General features: G+C 42.5%; 1 protein-coding gene across 1 annotated transcript; it reads left to right on the forward strand.

Annotated features, from left to right (window-relative positions):
• The first annotated feature begins 394 nt into the window (after window positions 1–394).
• Window positions 395–18,238, forward strand: LOC115384433 (alpha-tectorin-like). The gene is made up of 23 exons (XM_030086707.1): window positions 395–401; window positions 9,560–9,675; window positions 9,761–10,043; window positions 10,147–10,238; window positions 10,331–10,490; window positions 10,603–11,003; window positions 11,101–11,674; window positions 11,764–12,347; window positions 12,441–12,993; window positions 13,163–13,758; window positions 14,108–14,265; window positions 14,441–14,838; window positions 14,923–15,119; window positions 15,210–15,605; window positions 15,700–15,983; window positions 16,125–16,402; window positions 16,557–16,676; window positions 16,768–16,952; window positions 17,036–17,196; window positions 17,336–17,587; window positions 17,673–17,832; window positions 17,907–18,012; window positions 18,096–18,238. The coding sequence occupies exons 1-23, from the start codon at window positions 395–397 to the stop codon at window positions 18,236–18,238; spliced, it is 6,204 nt and encodes a 2,067-aa protein (XP_029942567.1).
• Window positions 18,239–23,917: the final 5,679 nt, after the last annotated feature.

Raw genomic sequence — 23,917 nt, forward strand, 5'->3', positions numbered from 1 at the left:
GTGATAGTGAGCACTGTTGCTTTGCTGAGATAATCCATCCCACCTCACAGGTATGCTACATCAAGACACCATGATTGGTGCACAGATGTGCCTCACACTGTCCACAATAAAAGGCCACCCTGAAACCCTGAAATGTGCTTTCTTTGTTTTGTTTTTTGCTTTATTGGGGGTCTGGGGACTCAGAACCAGTCAGTATCTGGTGTGACCAGCATTTGCGTCATGCAGTGCAACGCATCTTCTTCGCACAGAGTTTGTCAGATTATCAGTTGTGGCGTGTGGAATGTTTGTCCACTCCTCTTCCAAGGCTGTGCGAAGTTGCTGGATATTAGTGGGAACTGGTCCACGCTGTCGTATACGCCGGTCAAGCACATCCCAAACATGCTCAATGGGTGACATGTCCGGTGAGTAACCCAACCACCACCATGGGACACTCGATCCACAATGTGCTTGGTGACTTGTTGTTTGTGTGCTGGAGGCGTGGTTGGGTAGAAATGTGCCACTCAGCCCAAGACTGTGTTTACTGGGTGATAAAGGACAGATAGCTAACATATCAAAATCAAATTCTCTGTTATTATGGTAGGGATTTCAGTGGCCACAGCAGCTGATTGGGAACATTTCTGGTCTTATATTACTGTTAATACTGCCCAATTGGATGATACCTATTTTTTTTCTTTTTTCTCCTCCCTCTTTTTTCTGGTGTATTAATTATTTTGTCTAACTTGTGATTTTTTGTCTTTCTTCTCTCTCTTTTCTCTTTTTTCTTCTCTTTTCCTTGCTCTAACAGAAACTTGGCTTCAGCAAGATGACTATGTGAGGCTCAATGAATGTACCCCTCCAACCTATGTTAATTTCCAAACAGCTGCATCAGCAGGTCGAGGTGGTGGTGTGGCAGTGATATCGCACTCCAGTCTTCTTCTTAAACCCAAAACTAATGTTAAATTCAACTCTTTTGAAAGCTTAATACTCACGCTTACTTGTCCAAATTGGAAGAATCAAAAAGCTGTGCTATTAATTATTGTGTATCGACCTCCTGGTCCTTACTCTGACTTTTTAACTGAGTTCTCAGAGTTTTTAAGCAATATAGTATTGGCTCATAACAAGATCCTTATAATAGGTGACTTTAACATCCATGTGGATGATTCTGGTGACAGTTTGAGTAATGCGTTTATTGCAGTATTAGATGGCATCGGTTTCACTCCAAATGTTGATGAATCCACTCATAGTCACAAGCACACCCTGGATCTGGTCTTAAGATATGGGATAGAGGTCAGTGACCTAAATGTTCTCTCTCAGAACCCCATACTCTCAGACCATTTTTTGATTACTTTTCAGGTTTTGATTGAAGACTACTCTGCTAATACTAGTTTAAATACTAAACTATCCACAAAGCTGCCCTCGGAGCTAGAATGCTGTGGGAAGTACGGTGCACTGAGCCCTATCCTCTAATGTCTGAATGTTATTCCCTTTAGTCCATTCATTGCTTTTCACCTGTTGTCCCCCCCTTCGAGGGGGAGTCTTCTCGAGTTTCAGTTGCTGACTCCACTATTACGAGGGCCTACGAACAAGCTCCGTCCGGACCGGGAGGACACTCCTGTCGGTGCTGTGCCTGCGGACTGGCTTCGGTTCTACTTCTGGGATCCGTGCTTCTTGTGCTGGACCGTCCAACGGACTGTACTCAACATTGTCCTAGGCTTTACTTCTTATTGTCACATGCCAGCTGTTGCCAAAGCTGTCCGTCCCTGGGAGTGGGATCCTTCCATGCTGTGGTTCTCCCCAAGATTTCTTCTTTTCCCACTGGGCTTTTTGGAGTTTTTTCTTGCCAGATGTGAGGGTCTAAGGCGGTGGTTGCTTCGTTTTGTCTCGTTACTGTGAATTTGACATATTAACATTATGGTTATTCACTTTTTTTTTCTTTTTTTTTTACCAACCAATGTAACATCTTGAAGCCCTCTGAGGCAACTGTTGTTGTGACACTGGGCTATACAAAAATAAATTGATTGATTGATTGATTGATCTTTCTCTCTCTTGAAGCAATGTTCAAAACTTTTGAGTTGGTCTTTATTTACATTTAAAGGAGGTACTGGTTAGTATTGAGGAGGTATGATTGTCATGTACCAAGTAAAAATAAAGACTTGATAAAAAAAAAAAAAAGGAGTGGTCTGCATTTGATATTGAAGCACTGAGCTCCGACATCAGTTTTGACTAGTGATGGGTCAATGAGGCGTCATGAAGCATTTCGACACAATGCAAAACTGTATTGATACTGTGTTTGATACTGTGTCGCTGAATACTGACACCTGCTGGTCCCTAAAAATCCCTACAGGCAACCGAGTTGAAAGACTCAACTGACACTGATTCCATGACCTAGTTAGAAAAACTAGGTCATGTTTTAGTATAACTAAACAACAAATGAGAGAAAAACAGAATAAAGTGGATGGATTGAAACAGCTGGTAAAATGCATAATGACAAGAAAATAACTCGTACAGATACATAGATTAATTTAAGACTGTTGAAGGTTGACAACATTACATCAGGAAGATAGAAGAGGCAGATAGAAAACCGGTAAAAAGAGAAAATAAATAAATAAAATAATAATAACAAATCGATACATAAAATAAAGTGAAATAATACCTGAGTTCATCCTGGATGTATCTGGGACTTCATTTTTCATGCTTGGCCCGATAATGCCTCAGCACTGAATAGGTGCTTCTGTTCAAATAAGAGAGTTCTGTTGAACAAATGCGACATCTGCAGAAAACAATATGAATATTAAACTAAGAGCCACTTTGAAATTAATTTGAATTCAGACAAATCAAGCGGAAAATCTGAGAGGAACAGGATGAAACAACAAGGATGTTAAAACAATTACCTTATTTCACGAGATCAAAATGGTCCCACAAGGTGGAAACCTTTCTCTTTGCTTGAGGCTGCTCCATAATTCTTGATGAATTTTAGGATGATCACGTTTGAGTACATCAGAGATTCGTCTCTCAGAGATGGCCCATACATCCCGATACACGACAGATGCGCTTCCTTTTCAACACAGTTTGGCGCGTCAGTGTCAGTTTGAAACAGTTCCAGTATCGGTCACGTGACTTTCTTAAAGCGATACATGCACCGACACGGGGTTTCGCTCTATGAGCTCGACGCACGCGCTGACGCATCGGTATTGCTGGACACATCACTAGTTTTGACTATGGATCAGCAGATGTTGCCACTTTAGCAAAGAAGTATGAGGCCATTCTCCACCACCCACAGTCTATGGAGGCCATCAACAGTCAATACGCCGAATTCAAGTACATAATGAAGCAAATACTTAAAATGGAGTCAGTCAGCACATTCTTAGATACGGTTGCTGCAGCACTTCGATGTGAGGAGCTAAAAGAGATCTCACAGCTAACTTGTGGATATTTGTGCTACATTTCAAGCTTCCAGTGCAGATTGTGAAAGAGGATTTAGTTTAATGAATCACATCAAAACAGCATCCAGAAATCGTCTTGAAATGGCACATTTGGACCAGCTGATGAGCATAAAGTCAAAGCAAGAAGCAGACGAAGCCATCAACCTGGACAAAGTGTACAACCATTGGAGAAGTGAGAAGGCGAGACATGAAAAATAAGGTAAAATTTAAATCTACAACAGTTGGAGTGCGATAATCACAAGCAACATCACACATCATTGTGCAAATTGTGAATGTTTTAACAAAACATAACAAAATGTTATGTCTGAAAGGTGTATATGTATCATTTCTTCCATAACAGGACCCTAAGCCAGGCCACAACTGGACCTCACCTAGGCCAAAGCAGGACTCTTTCCATGTCCAAAGCAGGACTCTTCTCATCGCCAAAGCAGGACTCTCTCACATAACATACTACACATCTACGCTACACATGTCCGCAGCTCCTCCACAGCTTCACTGGTCCATATTTTTTGCTGTGTTAACAACAGGTTTAGTGAGCTTCAGTCTCTGCCTTCATTGTTTTCTGAGCAAGCAGATATTGGGTCAGTGATCAGACATAATATCAACTGTAGCTTCAGAATAATTGTAATTAAAAACCTTTTTTTAGTTTGGTCTCCTGACAAGGTTTTGTGCTTTGCACTTCACTGAAACCATGAGCAGGAACTACAGAACTGCTGTACTGAGTCAACAAAATATGTTCTTTTGTGCATTTCTTAAAGGGCCAAATGAAGACGAGACAATGTTGGGGCCATGATTGTTTCGCAATGAGCATTAGAGGTCAACAACAGTGTTCCACATTTAGTCAGAATTTTGTTCATGTTTGATTTTGTTTTGCCTATTTTGTGGCACAGGTCAAAAAAAATAAAAGATCATAGTTCTCTACTTTTCACAAGTTGTTTCTCGTGTCTGGTTAGTTCTTCAATTCTTCAGAACGTATCTTCATCTTTGACCCTGAGATGAGTCCCAGCAAGACTGGACCACTGCATGCCACCATTGAACACAATATCTGGAGGCACCATAATGAAATGTAGCCACAAATTCAGACTAGTTCTGGTTTACTTATATGATGTGTTCATATTTGACCTAGAACTTTGTCATGGTTTAGGCTAGACAAGATCATAGACTGTAAACCAGTTCTGGGTAAGTCTGAGAGCTGTGGCTCCCGTTTGACTGAGTACTAACGTATTCAGCTCTTGCTTGAAATGTAGCATTATGACTGGGCTGTGGGTCATATGTGAGAAATAAGTGTGGACCACTCGTGTCATTCCATGTGGTAGGTGGGTCAGAATAAAAGTGCGTAGTGGCCCAAATTTGGGTGAGTGCTGGTTTATTTGGTCTCTTCTTGGCTGATATTTGGCACTGTGTTGGTTTTGTTGTGGCCCACTGCTGGCAAACAACTGTTGACCACCTTTGTGCCATCATTCCATATTGTACTTGGACTAGAATAAAAGCGTACAGTGGCCCACATTCGGTTGAGTGCTGGTTTATTCGGCCTGTTTCTGGTTGACATGTAACATTGTGAAGGCTTAGTTGCGGCCTAGTTTTGGCAAACAGGAGCGGCCCTCCCAGGTGCCATCATTCCATGCGGTATGTGGGCCGTTTGAACATGTCAGGTATGGGCCAGATATGGGACAAAAGAATTTTTGCAAGTGGCCCACATTCGGTTGAGAGCTGGTTTATTTGGTTATTGCATTGTTGGCAGATGTTAAAAATAAATCAATTGTAGTCTGTGGTGAGTAATAATGCAGCATCAAATGATTTTAAAAATTATATGCAAATGGCAGGACTATGTCCTATGATTACAAAACCAACCAGAATTACTACCCATAGCGCAACCACCATTGATAACATATACACAAGTTTCCACAGAGACATATTTATTGGCAATCTTATGACCGATGTGAGTGATCACTTACCTGAAAATCCTTCAATTTTTTTACGAGACAAATCCAACAAAGCTATTGAGGCCATCAGAGAGGATTTAAAGAAGCAAAATTGGGATCAAGTTTATACGGGAAATTTAAATAATGCCTACAATACCTTATTAATTTATATAGCAAAAATTGCAAAGTAACGAAAATTGCTTGTGGTGAGAAAAATACTATTAATAACCCATGGATGACAAGCAGTCTGAATAACGCCTGTAAGAAAAAAAATATCTCTACACATTGTTTCTCAACCTAAGAACAAAAGAAGCTGAGGTTTGGTATAAAAAATATAAAAATAAACTGATATCAATCTTAAGACAACAGAAAAAGGATTACAACACATAATTAATAGAGAAAAGCAAAAATAGTACAAAAAACACCTGGGTTGTAATCAACACAGTCTTGCACAAAGGCAAGTTTAAACCCATAATTCCAAACTATCTAACAAAAAACAAAATAGACATTTTTGAAAAAAGGACATTGTAGAGGAATCTAATTATTACTTTGAGAATATAGGAAAAAACATCTATCTCAAAATATCCCAGACGAAAACATAGATATTGGAATAATACAAAATAATCAATGTTGCATCTTTCTTGAGCCTGTACGAGCAAGTGAAATATTCAGTATTGTTCGTAATTTTCCAAATAAAAATTCCAATGACTATACAGACATGAACATGTTACTAATAAAACAAATACTAGATCTTGTGACTGAACCCTTTAAATACATCTGTAACTTGTCATTTACCACAGGAACATTTCCAGAGTGTGAAAATAGCCAAAGTAATTTTACTTTTCAAAAAAGGAAATAAAATTGATGTCTCCAATTACAGACCCATATCGTTACTTCCTCAGCTTTCTAAAATTTTATAAAAATTATTTGTGATCAGATTAAATAAATTTATTGATAAACAAAAAATTTTAAGTAACAATCAATATGGATTTCGGACTAATCACTCAACCGCCACAGCAATTACAGAACTGGCAAAAGAAATTACAAATGCAATAGACAAGAAATGTTTTTTAGTAAGTGTCTTCGTGGATCTTCAAAAAGCATTTGATACTCTAGATCATGACATATTACTGTGTAAATTATATAGGTACGGTATAAGAGATGTTGCTTATGAATGGGTCAAAAGTTTTATAAAAGATAGAAAACAATTTGTTCAAATTAACGACATAAATCTAAAAATTGTAACGTAACTTGTAGGGTTCCTCAAGGATCCATTCTTGGACCAGTACTCTTTCTTCTCTATATTATTGACATTGAAACTGCTTCCAACTTATTGAAATGCATCTTGTTTGTGGACGATACTATGTTGTATTATGCTGGAGACAATATGAATGAAGTATTAGAAAATGTGGAGAAAGAGGTTAAGAATGTTATAAAATGGTTCAGCGCTAACAAACTTTCTCTGAATATCAGTAAGACCAAATATATGATTTTTAATTGCAGAAGGAAAAATGTCGACACAACACTGACAGTGGAAGGTATAGAGATTGAAAGAACAAATGAAGTTAAGTTCTTAGGTGTATCGCTGGACGAACAACTAACATGGAAATCCCATATAGAGTACGTTAAAACTAAGATTTCTCAAACCATCGCCGTGATGTACAAATTGAAAGTCACTTCACAATAATTCTTTGTTTCTATTGTAAAATTAATTGATCATACCATATCTGACCTACTGTGTTGAAGTCTGGGGAAATGCTTGTAAGACCTACATTGAACCACTCTTCCTTTTACCGAAACGAGCGATTCATGTGGTGAATGGAAGTGGTTACAGAGACAACACTTATGCAATATTTATAAAATTGAAATCCTTAAAACTCAAGGAATTGGTTGAACGAAACCTTCTTAAAACAATGTATAAAGCTCACTGGAAAAAATTACCGTATTGGCCCGAATATAAGACGACTCCGATTATAACACGACCCCTATTTTCAAAGATCATTTTGTGAAAAAAAAAAAAAAAAAAATGCTGAAGACAATAAGGTCACTCATAAAACAACTTTTTATTATACAATTATTATAAACTCAAAAACTCACAACTAAGATAACATTTCCCGAGATATAAAATGAAAAAAAAAAATGAATAAAAAATATATATTCTCTTTCTCAAAATAAGAAACAATAAGCAACAAATAAGAAGCCTCAAGAGGTCAAAACTGCATAAATGATGTAAATAACTTTCCAGTTCTTTTAGCTAAATCCCGGCTCTGGTGGTGGGCATTCTTTTTTCATTCTTTTGACTCTGCTGCATTGATCACCATCAGTTTAAAGTTGGTATCATAACGTCGCCTCTGTTGTTTGCTCAGTTGTCCAGCATTGGAGCCCCTTTGTTCCAGATGATCCGCCATTTTTCATCAGATCATTTGATCTCATGTCATCGCTCCACTCGCTCTCTGGTCAGTGATACTTTGGCTCCATGTCGCGGTGCGGATGCGTATTGACCATCTACCGTAAGTCCGCGATTATAACGCGACCCCACTTTTGAGGATGCAATTTCTGTAATAAAACATCGCCTTATATTTGGGCCAATACGGTACCATATAACATACAGAATAGATTTGCAAAGCGAGACAATGAATATAGTTTAAGAGGAACTGAAGTCTTCAAACTACCGGAGTAAAGAACTAAATTGAAGGAAAGATGCATTACAACAAAAGGAATCAAATTATGGAATAAACTTGACAGTGAAATTAAGAGGTCTCAGTCCATTTACACCTTCAGGAAATGTTTAAAAGCACAGTTATTGGGAGGCGGCGACTCTGCTTTAAAGTATAGTCAAAAATTAGAGTGATTGCTTCTTTATTTTGTTGTAAATATTTCGTGATGGTTTTTTGTATTTTGATTTTGTGAAATGGTTGTATTTGATTTCATAAAGTTTTTTGTTATCTGTTAACAAATCTTGGCAAATTGTCATTTATTTTATGTTGATAGGGGCAGACATTATAAGTCTCACTTCTTTCTGTTCCCTTTCATTTCTTTTAAAAGAATGAAACAAATAAAATCAATCAATCAGTTTGGTCTGTTTCTGGTTGACATGTGACATTGTGAAGGCTTAGTTGTGGCCTACTTTTGGCAAACAGGAGCGGCCCTCCCAAATGCCATCATTCAATGCGGTATGTGGGCCGTTTGAACCTGTCAGATATGGGCCAGATATGGGCCAAAAGAATTTTGCTAGTGGCCCACATTCGGTTGAGAGCTGGTTTATTTGGCCTGTTTCTGGTTGACATCTGAAATTGTCTAGGCTTGGTTGTGGCCCACTTTTGGCAAACAGGAGCGGCCCTCCCAAGTGCCATCCTTTCATGCGGTATGTGGGCCATATGAACATGTCAGGGATGGGCCAGATATGGGCCCAAAGAATTTTGCGATCTGGGCCAGGACAGATTTTTTTAAAACAGGCTTTTGGCCCATAATTTCTTTTGCCAGAGGCATTGCAAAGAAATGACTGAATGCTATGAGGAACTACATTTGCGTATATAAACCCTTCAGGTATCCTCGGAGCTCACATCAACTTGATGGGAACACAGGGAGAAGACAGGAGAAGGTAATCAATTTGGATTGAACATTGTTTTCAAACTGTTGTTCAGCGAAGCAAGATAGGGAGATTTTCAAGTTGTATTTATTATTTGCAGTTTTGATAATCAATTACTAAACTGTATATGACCTTGTCCATCTTTCACTTTCATTCATTTTCTGTTCACAGGTTTTTCTTCTGAGCGTCAGAGAATGGCAAGACACATGATTTTGTTTGTGGTGCTTTTCAGCATCATAAGTAAGTTATAAAAGTCAATTCAGTCACATTTATGTGGGTGTATGAACCCAAATTCATGCATTTTTCATTTTATAATGTTTTTTTTTCTAGTTGGAGTGGCTCCTCGGCAGTCAGGTGAGTTCACTGAAATCCTAATCCTCGATCTCTGTCAAGAGAAATAGGGCCTCAGACGTGTGCAGCTGAAATCATCAAAGAATTTAAATAATTTTTTTTCCAGAAAAAGATTTTTAGATTTAAGTGCTCATACATGTTTCTTTTAATTTTTTTGTTTTGTATACCTTCATTAAAAAAGTGAATTCAACCAATATTAAAGCAATACAGAAAGACTATGGCTATAGATATATTATTTTTTGTTAATTCAATATTTGCATTATTCTACCTCATAGGACCTCTGTACCCAATAAATGGAGGACGAAGTTCACGATCGGACGATGGCAATTCGCCCCGGATTCATCTCAGCCAACCATTTGTTTACTTCGGACATTCGTACTCACAGATTTATGTATGTTTCTCTTTCTTTCGAGAACTTGAAATGGTTCTACCTCGCAGTGGTTGTACTGAGAGCTGACTGTGTGTTTTTTTCGCAGGTGAACCATAACGGACACCTGACCTTCACCGGCCCGTGGAGAAGTTTCACGCCTCAACGCTTCCCGATCAATGGATCAAGAGACGTCATTGCTCCGTTTTGGACAGACATAGACAACCGTGAAAGAGGTCAGATCATCTACAAAGAACACAGAAGTGGCCACATTCTCCAACAAGCTACGCAGGACGTCAATCAGTATTTCCCGGGGCTGAACTTCCAAGCCGTCTCGGTGTTTGTAGCAACCTGGTACGAGGTGGCTTATTATCCAAGAACATCAACTGTGAGTCCTCTTTATCCTCAAAACAAATGTTTATGTGCTTGGTGATTTCATGTGCATGCTGATTATATGAATAAAATGAACCTTTAATTTTTTTCTTTTTCAGGAAGCAACATTTCAGGCAGTCCTGATTTCTGGTGGACGGTACTCATTTGTGCTCATGAATTATGGGGCAATAGACAGGACGAATCTCAGCATACAGGTAAGAGTCATTAAATTCTACTTTATAATGTTGAATTTTTTTGAAAATGAGTGAAGTACAACTTAAAATGCTGTGTGCCTTGTGATTTCCAGATTGGGTACGACACAGTCCATTCAGTTCATCATCACTCCATCCCCTTCTACTTTGGCACTGATGCCGATGGTAGGGTTTTCCAACAGAGAAGCAACGTGAATGTTCCCGGTCGCTTTGCCTTCCGGACAGACTCTGGAACGAGTGGCTGTGCTTTTGATGGTGAGACTTAAGCAGCTTGATGACCTGCTTTTCTGAATGCTGGCCAACGTTAGAATGACTGTTGATGAAATCAAAGCCTTTCAAGGAGGAATTTCTTCTGCTTCCTCTGCAGGTGTGCCGGTGCAGCTGGGCGACTCCTTCTGGAGCGACGGGACGTGTGCGGAGAGGTGCACGTGCACATCAGAAGGCCTGCAGTGTCAAAGCCAGCCCTGCTCCTTTTCCCAGATCTGTCGGCCCGCCGCCTTTCAGTTCTCCTGCCAGACGATACAGAGACGCACGTGCACCATCGTCGGCGATCCCCATTACTACACCTTAGACAACCAAGTCTTTCACTTTCAGGGCACGTGCACTTATGTCCTCTCTGAGCAATGTGGCAGTGCGCTGCCATATTACAGAGTCGAAGGCAAAAATGAGCACAGGGGAAGTACCAGAGTTTCTTGGGTTCGACTGGTCAAAGTGTTTGTCTACGATGAAGTCATCGAGTTGGTCAAAGGACATCGTGGTAAAGCGAAGGTTGGTTATTGCCTTTATTGATTCTAGTATAAAGAAATACAATATTTAATTAAATGCAGGTTTATCAAACTGAGCATTCTTGCTGTTATGTTTACAGGTTAACGGGGACTTTGTGTCAACTCCAATCTCTCTCAATAATGGCACAGTGCAGGTTTATCAGTCAGGTTTTTTCGTGGTCATCAACACTGACTTTGGCTTGGAGGTGTCTTATGACACCAATCATCATGTCCGGATCAGCGTGCCCCTCGATTACCGAAACTCCACGTGTGGCCTGTGTGGAAATTTCAACAATCGTCCCGAAGACGACTTCCGAACCCGTCAGGGTGCGATCGTGAGCTCGGATGTGGATTTCGCCAACAGCTGGAGAGCGTCCGGAGATGACGAGCCCAGCTGTGATGTCCGATGTGGAGGTCTGGACTGCTCTGGCTGCACAGCTGAGCAGACGGAGCTCTACAGCACCACTGCCCATTGTGGCATCATTCAGAGCAGCTCAGGACCTTTTGCTGCCTGCCATCAACAACATCCCCCCCAGAGGTTTGTCGAGAGTTGTGTGTATGATCTGTGTGTAGGAGGAGGGTACCAGCCTTTTCTCTGTCAAGCCATTGAAGCCTACGCCAGTCAGTGCCAACAAAACGGTGTACAAGTAAGCTGGAGGAGACCTGGCTTCTGTGGTAAGACTGTTATTCCCTAATAATTCATTTCACCAGTCTTTTTAATATTTTCTTGTCAAGTTTATGGTAATTTCTTTTTGATCTTTTAGAAATCCCCTGCCCAGCCAACAGCCACTTTGAATCCCAAGGCACTGGATGTCCACCGACTTGCGTCAATCCCAATTCCACCGAAGACTGCCCCCTTCCTGCCCGAGAGAGCTGCGTCTGCAATGCGGGCTACGTCCTCAGCGCTGGAGTCTGCGTTCCTCATGCCGAGTGCGGTTGCAGCTTCGAAGGCCGCTACTACAGCTCTGGGGAAACTGTGATACTCGGCGAGGACTGTGGGAGACGCTGCAGCTGCAGTTACGGCTCCATGACTTGCAGCTCTCACGCTTGTGGCCCGCATGAATCCTGCAGCGTGGAGGAAGGAGAGCGAGGATGCCGACCAAATAGCTATGCGACGTGTTGGATAAGGGGCCCGGGGTCCTACCAGACATTCGACAAACTGACCTACCGATATCCTGGAGCATGCCGATTGACCCTCGCAAAAGTAATGGGGACGTCGAGCCACCCGCACTTTATGGTTACTGCAGAAAAGGTGCCGAGGGTCAGGGAGGGTTTCATCCGGATTTTAAACTTTGAGGCAGAGGGAACACAAATCTCCATAGAGATGTCAATGTTCAGTCATGTTCAGGTAAGACACCCAATAAAAGTAAAACATCGTTCAATTTTATTTTATGTCATGAATACTGAAAACACACATTTCAACATATTTTCATACTTGCAGGTCGACAGTCAGCTGATCAAACTGCCCTACAGCTCTGCATCCAACCGGATCCAAATCTATCACAGCAGCCTCCACAGTGTCACCCTTCGCACCTCCTTTGGCGTGACCGTGCAGACCGTTTGGCCTCACTTTGTCCAGGTCACTGCGCCAAGCGTCTATGCTGGTTCACTCGGTGGACTCTGTGGTAATTACAATGGTCACCCTCGTGATGACTTCCACACGCCCAACGGTGTGCTGGTCAACAGTTCTCAGGTGTTTGGGGACAGCTGGAGAGATGGCTCCCTGTCCGCACACTGTGTGGAAAATCTGGATGAAGATACCGAGAATAATCACAACGTCAGTGAGTACTGTGGCATTCTCACCTCGCCACAAGGACCTTTTGCGCCGTGTTGGTCGACGGTGGACCCACACCAGCAGGTGCATGTGTGTGAGCAGATCATTCAGGGATCTGAAGATCCGGCATCGAAGGTGTGTGAGGTTCTCCGAGATTATGCACTCATGTGTCAACAGAACGGTGTTGTCCTGGAAGAGTGGAGGAATGTGACAGGCTGTGGTAAGTGCCAAAATACTTAAAATTTTTCTTTCTTTTCGAGATTTGATTTGTTGTTTTTAAAACTGCAATTGACCATTTCACGCCTGTTATATTTCATTCACCATCAATCCATATGGCTGAAACACTTTGATTATTAACTTAAATCTCTTGTATTTTTCTGTCTTGACAGAGTTGGCCTGCCCTGCAAACAGTCATTATGAACTCTGTGGAGACTCCTGCCCTTCTGCCTGCCCCAGCCTCTCTTTCCCCTTCACCTGCAACACTCAGTGTCAAGAGGGCTGCCAGTGTGATGACGGTTTTGTCCTCAATGGGAACCAGTGTGTGCCGCCTACATCCTGTGGATGCTATCATCAAGGACGCTATCGGCACGGCGGCGAGCAATTCAATGATGGCGAGGAATGCCAGAGCTTGTGCACATGTAACGGCACAACTGGGACTGTTCACTGTGTCCCCAGCTCCTGTGGTCCTCAGGAGTCCTGTCGTGTGGTGGAGGGCGTCTTTGGCTGCCACCCCAAACCCCACGGCACCTGCTACGCCTCCGGGGACCCTCACTACAAAACCTTTGATGGCATGAAATATGACTTTCAGGGAACCTGCCGCTACATCCTGGCAAAAGACTGCAATGCGACCGGGCTCCGTCAGTTTTCTGTGGAAGCTAAGAATGAGCCGTGGAATGGCCAGCTGGTTTCAGTAACAGCTGAGGTTTTTGTGAAAGTCTGGGGGTATGAAGTGCGCATGTCAAGAAACAATCGGGGCATGGTGGAGGTGAGAGGAATCATTTCCAAATGTCTAATTTCAGCAAAGTTGTCAATCTTTCCGAGTGCAGATGATATTACACCCCAACTATGACCCAGGACTGTTGTTTTATGACCAGAAATCCAAGTAGATTAAGATATTTATAAAGTAGTTTCGATGCAGCAATACTAATGCATTATTTGGTCCACATACAGTCATTTTAAATTCATTGAACATAGCTCTGAATGTACTCGTCAGGATAGATATACATATCTGTTGAGCTTTCACCATCATCAATAGTCACAAAAAAAAAAAAAACATCAAGTGAACAGTCAAATGGAATTAGCCTGCTTTTATGATTTGTTCTGTGATTCTACAGGTGGATGGAATAATAACAAACTTGCCAGTGGTCTTGAATGGAAGTCGCGTCACTATCTTTGTTTCTGGGTCTCGAACATTCGTCAATGCTGATTTTGGCCTGAGTGTCACTTTCGACGGACGCTCCACGGTGTTCATCACTCTGCCCTCTGACTTCAGGTACTTTTTAAATTCAAATGCTTTGATTTCAACTACCAGCAACCTGAAATGGTTGAAAACATTCCATGCATTTTGTTGAAACACTAGTTGTCTTGCTTTATTTTTTTCCAATAAAAGTCAATCTTCCTTCGACTCATAATAACGAGACATTTCCTGCTTCATTCAATACCATCAGAGGAAAAACATGTGGACTTTGTGGAAACTTCAATGGAAACAGCAGCGACGATTTCTACACACCATCTGGAACAGTCACATCTCCAGATGAATTCGGGGCCGCCTGGAAGGTGGCGGGTAATTACAGCTGCAGTGACGGCTGTGGCTCGTCCTGCCCACGGTGTACCGACGAGCAGCCTGCCAGAGACCAGTGCCAGGTGATCCGAGCAGCCGACGGCCCCTTCAGCTTCTGCCACGACCAGGTGGACCCGGCGCCATTTTTCAGTGACTGCGTGTTCGACGTATGCGTGTCAGGGAGCGGGGGTCCCGATCTTTTGTGCCAAGCCATCGAGGCTTACGTCAGTGCCTGTCAGTCTGCTAATGTTCCAATCTTCCCATGGAGACAGAACACCACATGCAGTGAGTCCAGCTGTCATTTTTGAAGCAAGTCTGTGTAAGTCTGTAAATCGATGAACACCATCTTTTATTCCCTTGCTTTGTTAGGACTGGACTGTCCGGCTAACAGTCACTATGAGCTGTGTGGTACCGACTGTGGGCACACCTGTGCCAGCAGCCCCGATGCCACCTGTGAGCATGTTTGCTCTGAGGGATGCTTCTGTGATGAAGGCTTCCTGAGGAGTGGGACGCAGTGTGTTCCTATGGAAAGCTGCGGCTGCCAGTATGACGGCTTCTACTACAATGTAAGTGACATTTGCTTCACCCAGTCCTCATTGATTGGAACTTTTTGTCAGAATATTAAAGAGTCATCTAACCTTTCTGTCATACGACAGGCTGGAGACTCTTTCTGGACAGATGGCTGCTCCCAGAGGTGCAAATGTCATGCTCCCAATGACCTGCGCTGCTCTGCTGCGTCTTGCATCTTAGACCAACGCTGCACCATCAAAAACGGTCTTCTGGGCTGCTTTGATGCGATGTCGACTTGCACCGTGTGGGGAGATCCACACTATGTCAGCTTTGATGGAGCGCTGAGTCATTTCCAGGGCACATGCTCTTACATTATTACCGAGAGTGTCCGGCACCGCGCCAACGAAACCCAGTTTAGAGTGATAGGAACCAATAATCACCGTGGCAACAACCTTGTGTCATTTGTATCAGCAGTGGATGTTTACCTCTCAAACCACCCTGAGAGTGTGCACGTCAGGATTGGACCCAACAGAAGAGTAAAGGTAATATCTTTAACTTTAACATTTGCTGCTTGATCTGTTGGGAAAACAGATGTTTCTTTACTTCTAACCTGTCTTTGACCTTTCACCTTCACAGATAAATGGAAGTGCGGTGTCTCTTCCCACCATTGCAGGGACCTTAGCTCAGCTGGAACGGCAGGGAAACTTCATAGTGGTCAATGCCGGGGACTTGGTTGTCCAGTTCGACGGTCAGAGTACTCTGCTCGTCAGAACAGCCGAGAACCGCAAGAACAGACTCACGGGGATGTGCGGGAATGCCAACAATGATCCAGCAGATGACAAAGTGTTTCCCAACGGCACTCTGGCGGTGAACGACAATGAGTTTGGACACAGCTGGAAGGCATCCACAAGCCAACCAAGGTGAACACTTATGAAATACTTAATTACTGCAAATAAATCAAAAAGAACATGTCCTAAATGTTAATTTTGAAAGTTATTATACACAACCAGGCAAGATAAAAACATTTTCTAGGTTGTTTAAAGGCTGCTGTGTTTGTCCAGATGTGGATCCACTGATGAGAGAATCACCGATCAGCTGAGCGACCTCACCAACGTGGAAGGATACTCTGCGCTCTGCAGCATCATCACCAACACCAGCGGCCCCTTCGCTGCCTGCCACCCACACTCGGACCCTCGACCGTTCTTCAGCTCCTGCGTCTATGACCTCTGCCTCTACACCACAGCCAATGGCATGCTGTGTTCTGCAGTGGCCGCTTACGAGAGAACCTGCGCCGTGGCGGGAGTGAACGTCTCCGAGTGGCGCTCTGGATTGTCCTGTGGTATGTTCTATTTCCCCCCTCAGGTTGTTCTTCTACAAAAAGTGATCATGTGATGACTGAATAGAGCAGATCGGGGGATCTTTCTGAACTTTGTTTCAGAATTTGCTGTTTCTTTGTGTAACTTGTCGGTTTTTCCTCTTTTTTGTCCGTGCAGCCGAGTCAGATCCCTGTGAGCAGCTGGACTGCGCAGAACATGAGTGGTGTGGCCAGAAGAACGGCGTGTATGGCTGCTTCTGTGACGAACACCACCATCGGCCCAACAATGAGAGCTATGGTACCAGCAACTCCACGATTTTTTCTCCAAACAGTAAAATTGATCGTCTGGATGAACTTTGCACAAATTGTTTCCCATTTGTATCCCACAGATTCGTCCATCACTTGTGTGAGCAGCTCAGGCACCATGTCTGTGTCCCGCTGTCAGCTGTTTGAGGCTGGTTTCCCCTTCACTGTCCTGCACCTTCAAGATGACTCCTGCAACGGGACGCTTGAGGACGGACGCCTGGTGTTCCGCTTTGACAACAGCGACCAGCTGTGTGGGACCGTCCTCAGGGTACAGATTTCTATTGTCGACTGCAATAATGATCTTACTGCAGGTGATTCATGATTTTTTTGTTTTGTCTTTTCGATTGAAAGAGCAATGGAACCCACTTCATGTACGAGAACGTCATAAAAGGAGACATAGATTCTCACGGAGGTCTGATCAGCCGCCAGAGGAGCATCAATCTGCGATTCTGCTGTGAATACCCTCTGACTCAAGCCCTGTCCATGGCTGTGGGAATCAACCCGGTAGAAAGGTGACGATGGTTTCCTTCCATTCTTCAGCTTGTGATTAAAATGTGTTTGAAGTCTTACATTCAGACTGATAATACAGTCAAAACAAATGAAACATGTTAATATTTAGACTTCTTTTCCTCTTTTATGTTCCTCTCATAGCATCGTTGCGAAGAAGCTCCCGGCCGGCCGGGGACTGTATCAGACTAAGATGCTGCCCTACTACGACGCCGAGTTCCGCCAACCCTTCGCCAGCAACAGGAATGCAACGATAGAATTGGACCAGGAGCTGTATGTGGAAGTGCAGTCCGAAGGGGTCGATGCCAGCCAGCTCTCCACCATCCTGGACTCCTGCTGGGCCACACCCGTCAACGTTGCTGACCACCCTGTCCGCTGGGATCTCCTCATTTCACAGTAACTATTCTTACAATCTTTGACTCAGTTTTCTGATTGTGAATCTCCTTTGTAATAATCATTGTTCCATTCTCCTTATCTTCAGGTGTCCTAATCCAGCAGATGGGACCGTAGACGTGATCCAGAACGGCGTCTCCACCGTGTCCCGTTTCTCCTTCAGGATGTTCACCTTCACCAACTACACCTCCATCTACCTGCACTGCCAGGTGCACCTGTGCCTGTTGCAGCACAACAACTGCACCACGGTACGTCTCTGCTGGTGGACGGTGCAGCGTGGCGTCTCCGGAGCTCTCTAACGGCGTGGCGTCTCTCTCCACAGAACTGCTACCCGGGTTACAGCCACCGGCGATCTCGGAGGGACGTGTCCTACCACGACTCGACGGCCATCTCGGTCGGACCGCTCACCCTGAAGCGGGACAAAAGAGGTGACTCTGCCATCTTGTGGATCACTCAGAGCCTGATCAATCCATTTATTGTGAATCACTGGACTCCATTTCCTCTCTTACAGGCTTGGTGGTTCGTGCACAGAGTGCTGTGGCCCAAGCGACGCCGGCCCACGTGGCGGCGGCGGCGGCGGCCCTGCTCGGCACCGTCCTGATGGCCACAGTTGTGCTCTGGGTGAAAAGAAAGATCCAACAGAAAAAGAACTGAGGCATCACTTTCTGTGAATTAACGTCTTGGTGGTTTTTCTTTCTCAGAAGGTTTTTTTTTCTTGAGATGCTTGCAATAGTATTCAAATATATTGTTTATGTGAAGTTTTGAAAAGATGAGGGGAGAGGGCAACTTTTAAAACGTACTGCACTGATTGCTTTCAGTTGTTTCTTTTATGATTAATAATAATTGTTGATTGTATTGATTTAAATTATTTTATTATATTATTGTTGGATGTAATTATGTATAATGAAGGCCAAGAAACTTTAACTGCTGCCATTAGATCAAACCGTCTGTACACTGTGACAATGAAAACTGCAGCGGTTCTATTTAGGCTGTGTGAACATCAAGGAAACCCCAAAGGGTGTGCGGGGTTCTGGGTTCTGTCCAGAATGCAGAGGTAGCAGGAAAAAATAGTCGTTAAAAGCAGCTCATGACATTACAGCTCCTCAGTTGCTTTACACCTGCTAGAGTTGTTACTGAAGTCTGATGTGACATGTGACTCAAGCTGTGGTAGTAATTGATCGATATGTGTTATTTTGAAGTTATCTGGCCTTTTCTTGTTTGTTTTTATATAAATGCTGGAGATGTGTTTTGATGTATACTCAGCTTGCTGAAACATTTTACATATTCTGAAGTGATTGTGACAAAATCCATACCAACATATGAAGGAGCTTAAATACAGTTTGAGTTTATCAATGTGAAAATTGCCATTTCATATTTAAATGCTCATTTGTGTTTTAGATGTGAAGTGATTATTTAAATGATCACTTCACATCTCAAACACAGATAAGCATTTAACCTGTAATTACAGGTTAAAATATTCACAGATGATTAGGTACAGTTCATGTTGTGGTTAATTACTTTTTAAAATATGTGTATAAATAAGTGAAGGTTAAAAATCCATATGGATAAGGTTTGTTGGATGTTCTGGAGTAAACTGAGGTTTTCTGGAAGTTTGCATCTTTAATTGCCTGTTAAAAAAAAGTTTCGCTTTGGGTGTGGCTGTCCTGCATCAGACAGACAGTTGGGCAAGTGGAGTGGAGCCACAGTTTTTTTTTTTACCTCTCTTTCTCATTTTCTTTATACCTCTGGACATTACCTTTGCTATTTTATTTATTTCTCTAGACATTATGTTTTTGTCACACGACTTTGAAGTTTAACAGTTTGAGTGAATCGAGAGGATTCTGTGGAGTTTTTTGTATTTCATGTGTGGATTTCAAGAGGAGATTGGAGCATCAAGGTTGGGCTTCATTATTCAGGAACCTACAATATATGTGTTTAATGTAATAGGTTCTTACCTCTTAATTATCCGTGAATCTGCAGGCATGCTGATACCAAATAAAGCTGTGTTTCGAGTGGAATTGTTTCTTTGTTTATCATTCAATTGGTAACCGGCTAAAACGGAAGGGCATTTATTTATTTGGCAGTTCAAATACAAGTCATGTGAAACATGTTATGACAAAACGTAAAAAGCGAAGTCCTAATGAAGTCCGAAGTTTTCATGAAAAAGAATACAGCTGTTCTTTAATACTGTACAAACACATTTATAGTTCAGTCAAAAGGCACAACGGTGTCACCGATGTTTGTCAGTGCACAGCACAGGTGCACAGTTTTGTCTTCATCCTCTTCTGGGTGCAGCATGTAGGTCTGCTCCTCCACTGGTTCACAACCACTGGTCGCACAGTCACTTCATGACATGGTCTGTAAAGCCACCAAACTCTCAGCAGCTTCTAAATTTTTCCTCCTCTTGTTGCAGCTTCTTGCATGTTCATCACAGGCCTGGGCTGCTGGAGGTGGTGCTGGGACCTTGTTGTGGCCCAGATCCACTAATGGCAACCAGTCAGTTGTGTCTGGGGGAAACAGGTCTGATGGATGTCCTGGAGTGGAAAGATGAAAAAAAAAAAAAAAAAGACATTTAAAAAAAAAAATCTGTGTCACAAACAGGTCATTACATTAACTACAATTTACTCTACTATAAAGAATATGAGCAATAACCCTGGACATACTGTCTTGTAATCACGGTCACTTTTTAACTCTCATAATAAATCATAGTCACTTCATCATCCACACATTCTGTTGCACGAAAACATACTGTACATATTAGTATATATATTATAGCTCCTGTTATATTTCAGATTCATGTTCTATTTTAAGTTAGGTCTTTCCTCCTTTTAGATCTATATTATTATTATATTATCCTATTGAAATTCTTATTAAGATTTGGACTATTATTTATTCTTATTGCTTATTTACACATTCCGTGACTGTTTTGCCCCTGTGTGTTCTTTGAGCCTCTGTAATGGTAAATTTCTCCATGGTGAGATGAATAAAGGCTATAGTATTCTATACACATCCATACATGCTCACAGAATTACTCTAAACCTTGAAGATTAAGAAATGCTGAACTCTATCCTTACAATACCAAACAAGTTATATGGTGCATTGGAAGTTGATTTGTTATTTTGGGCACATTTACTTGAGGGTCCCCTGGAGTGGCTGCTCTCAAGTATCAGTTGCTCTGATTCGAAATTGTTTCTGAAGCAGCACTAACCCTCAGTAATAGTCAATCCTAACTCCAACACCAAAACGTATGCTCTAATTTTAGACAGTAGTCTAATATAAGTTCGGTTGCGCCACAGTGCAGAGCACAGGGTTTCCACAAAAGTCATTCTGATCAAATGCTGCATAAAATCATCAAGTAATAACGCTGAGCTTACCGGATACAAAGTGGAGATCATAGACTCTCATGTTCTTTATGCTTGATTCCTGCACATCAGCTCTTGAAATCCTCGTTAGCCAGCTAGCCGTCTTCTTTGAGAGACTTGTTGAGTCTGCTCTCCTTGGTGCGTGAAAACAGCCGGTATCCGAAATAAAAAAAAAAAAACGACGCACATCGCGGTCTGCCCGCATCCCAAAACAGCACGAAAGTTCACCATTGTCAGTCTGGACTATTCTAGTCATGCACAGGCGATGATTTGTACCCGATAATCTGTTCAGTCCCCCTGAAACCGCTGTGTGACCACACCGTGTGTGTGCCCTCCAACATGGCGACTGTTGTGGAAGGTCACGTGACGTCTATTGGGAACACCCTATTGTAGACGGTCCCTTCACCCCGCCGCACCACCGGCTGCTAATCGAAAACAATATTGCTTCTGACGCTTGATAGACAGATACTTTTAATAAAAATGAGCTTGTAGCAAATAGTCCACCTCACAAGGATGGGCTGGAGGCGCCCTTTGTATGTTACTGACGTTTGTTAAAGAGTTCTTGAGATCGAAAGTCCACATCTGTCAATACGCTGCTAACTTTAATGGACTGTTCAGTGAATGATATACCTAATTCGTAGCCACGAATTAGTATTTCGTGTGCACGATTTATTATTTCGTGGCCACAAATTCGCTTCTGGAAGCTTATTCAGTCGCGCTGACATCATGAGTTCTCATTTTGGAGCACAAACTTACCGCGGTGGAGCTTAGCTTGTAGCCTGAGCTGAGGACAGCCAGCTGTGGTGTGCGTGCGGAGTAGTGACCACTCTCTTGCATCGCTTTCTGTTCGGCTTGAATCAGTGGTGCCGTGAACAGCAATTAGTGATGGTGAAACGCATACTGTAATGCACTATATCGAAAATGTGTTTAAAACTCATATCACCGTTATTGAAAAAAAATATACCGAGGTATATATTGATATCGAAATTTTGTCCAGCCCTATCATGATGATTATTACGAAGATATGCATATCTTTATCTATTACAGAATTTCCCAGTTTGAGATCAGTAACTCTCTCTCTCTCTCTCTCTCTCTCTCTCTCTCTCTCTCTCTCTCTCTCTCTCTCTCTCTCTCTCTCGTTATTCTTCTTATTACTTTTCATGTCTTCTCAGAGTGCCCGGAACCTGAATCCCCACCTTTACTGTGCAGAATATTGTGGCCAGAAACTTCACATGGACCAAAATGAAAAGCTGGTCATGTTCGGTGTGACTCATGTGGTAGCCATTGATGGCTATAGTGGAAAGGTGGTTGGCTATTCCACAATACCCATAAAAAATAACCTCACCATCTATGGAGAGATTTGCAGGTATGCCTGCAATGTTGAGTTGTGTGTTGTGTTGTGTATATTATTTCATAGCTTTTACAGTTGTGTAATTTAGGTGGGTTGAAGTAGAAAGAAAAAAAAGACAGAACAACTTAACCCAGAATAAATCATCTTCTAAGTATCCATAGTATTCTTAGAAAAGATCATGAATAACTATTTAGAATTAAGGTCAAATTGCAAAATATAAATTATAGAGCTGAATGGTTCTACTTTGATTTATAGAACCATCGATCATCTATTCAATTCAGATCTATTTAAAACCTGTTAGCGAGAAAAGTATCTTCTTTTTTTTTCCATTTCGTTTATTTTTGTTCATTCATTTGTGTTTTAGGGAAGCAGTTTGTAGCTATGGATTATGGGATCAGCATTTGCGTCATGCAGTGCAACGCATCTTCTTCGCATAGAGTTTGTCAGATTATCAGTTGTGGCCTGTGGAATGTTGATCCACTCCTCTTCCAAGGCTGTGCGAAGTTGCTGGATATTAGTGGGAACTGGTCCACGCTGTCGTATACGCCGGTCAAGCACATCCCAAACATGCTCAATGGGTGACATGTCCGGTGAGTATGCTGGCCATGCAAGAACTGGGACATTTTCAGCTTCCAAGAATTGTGTACAGATCCTTGCAACATGGGGCCATGCATTATCTTGCTGAAACATGAGGTGATGTTCATGGATGTATGGCACAACAATGGGCCTCAGGATGTCATCACGGTATCTCTGTGCATTCAAAATGCCATCAATAAAATGCACCTGTGTTCTTCATCCATAGCATATGCCTGCCCATACCATAACCCAACCACCACCATGGGACACTCGATCCACAACATTGACATCAGTAAAGCACTCAGCCAGACGACACCACACACGCTGTCTGCCATCTGCCCTGAACAATGTAAACCGAGATTCATCTGTGAAGAGAACACCTCTCCACCGTGCCAGACTCCATCGAATGTGAGCATTTGCCCAGTCAAGTCTGTTACGGCGACGATCTGGAGTCAGGTTAAGACCCCGATGAGGACGACGAGCATGCAGTTGAGCTTCCCTGAGACGGTTTCTGACAGTTTGTGCAGAAATTCTTTGGTTATGTAAACCAATTGTTTCAGCAGCTGTCTGAGTGGCTGATCTCAGGCGATCTTGGAGGTGAACCTGCTGGATGTGGAGGTCCTGGGCAGGTGTGGTTACGCGTGGTCTGCGGTTGTGAGGCCGGTTGGATGTACTGCCATATTCTCTGAATCGCCTTTGGAGACGGCTTATGGTGGAGAAATGAACATTCAAAGCACGAGCAACAGATCTGGTTGACATTCCTGCTGTCAGCATGCCAACTGCACGCTCCCTCAATGCTTGCGACATCTGTGGCATTTTGCTGTGAGACAAAACTGCACATTTCATGGTGGCCTTTTATTGTGGGCAGTGTGAGGCACACCTGTGCACTAATCATGGTGTCTTGATGTGCCATACCTGTGAGGTGGGATGGATTATCTCAGCAAAGCAGAAGTGCTCACTATCACACATTTCGACAGATTTGTGAACAACATTTGAAAGAAATGGTAATATTGTGTATCTGCAATGAATTTTAGATCTTTGAGT

This window comes from Salarias fasciatus, unplaced genomic scaffold (genome assembly GCF_902148845.1).
Source record: "Salarias fasciatus unplaced genomic scaffold, fSalaFa1.1, whole genome shotgun sequence".
Taxonomy (NCBI): Eukaryota; Metazoa; Chordata; class Actinopteri; order Blenniiformes; family Blenniidae; genus Salarias; species Salarias fasciatus.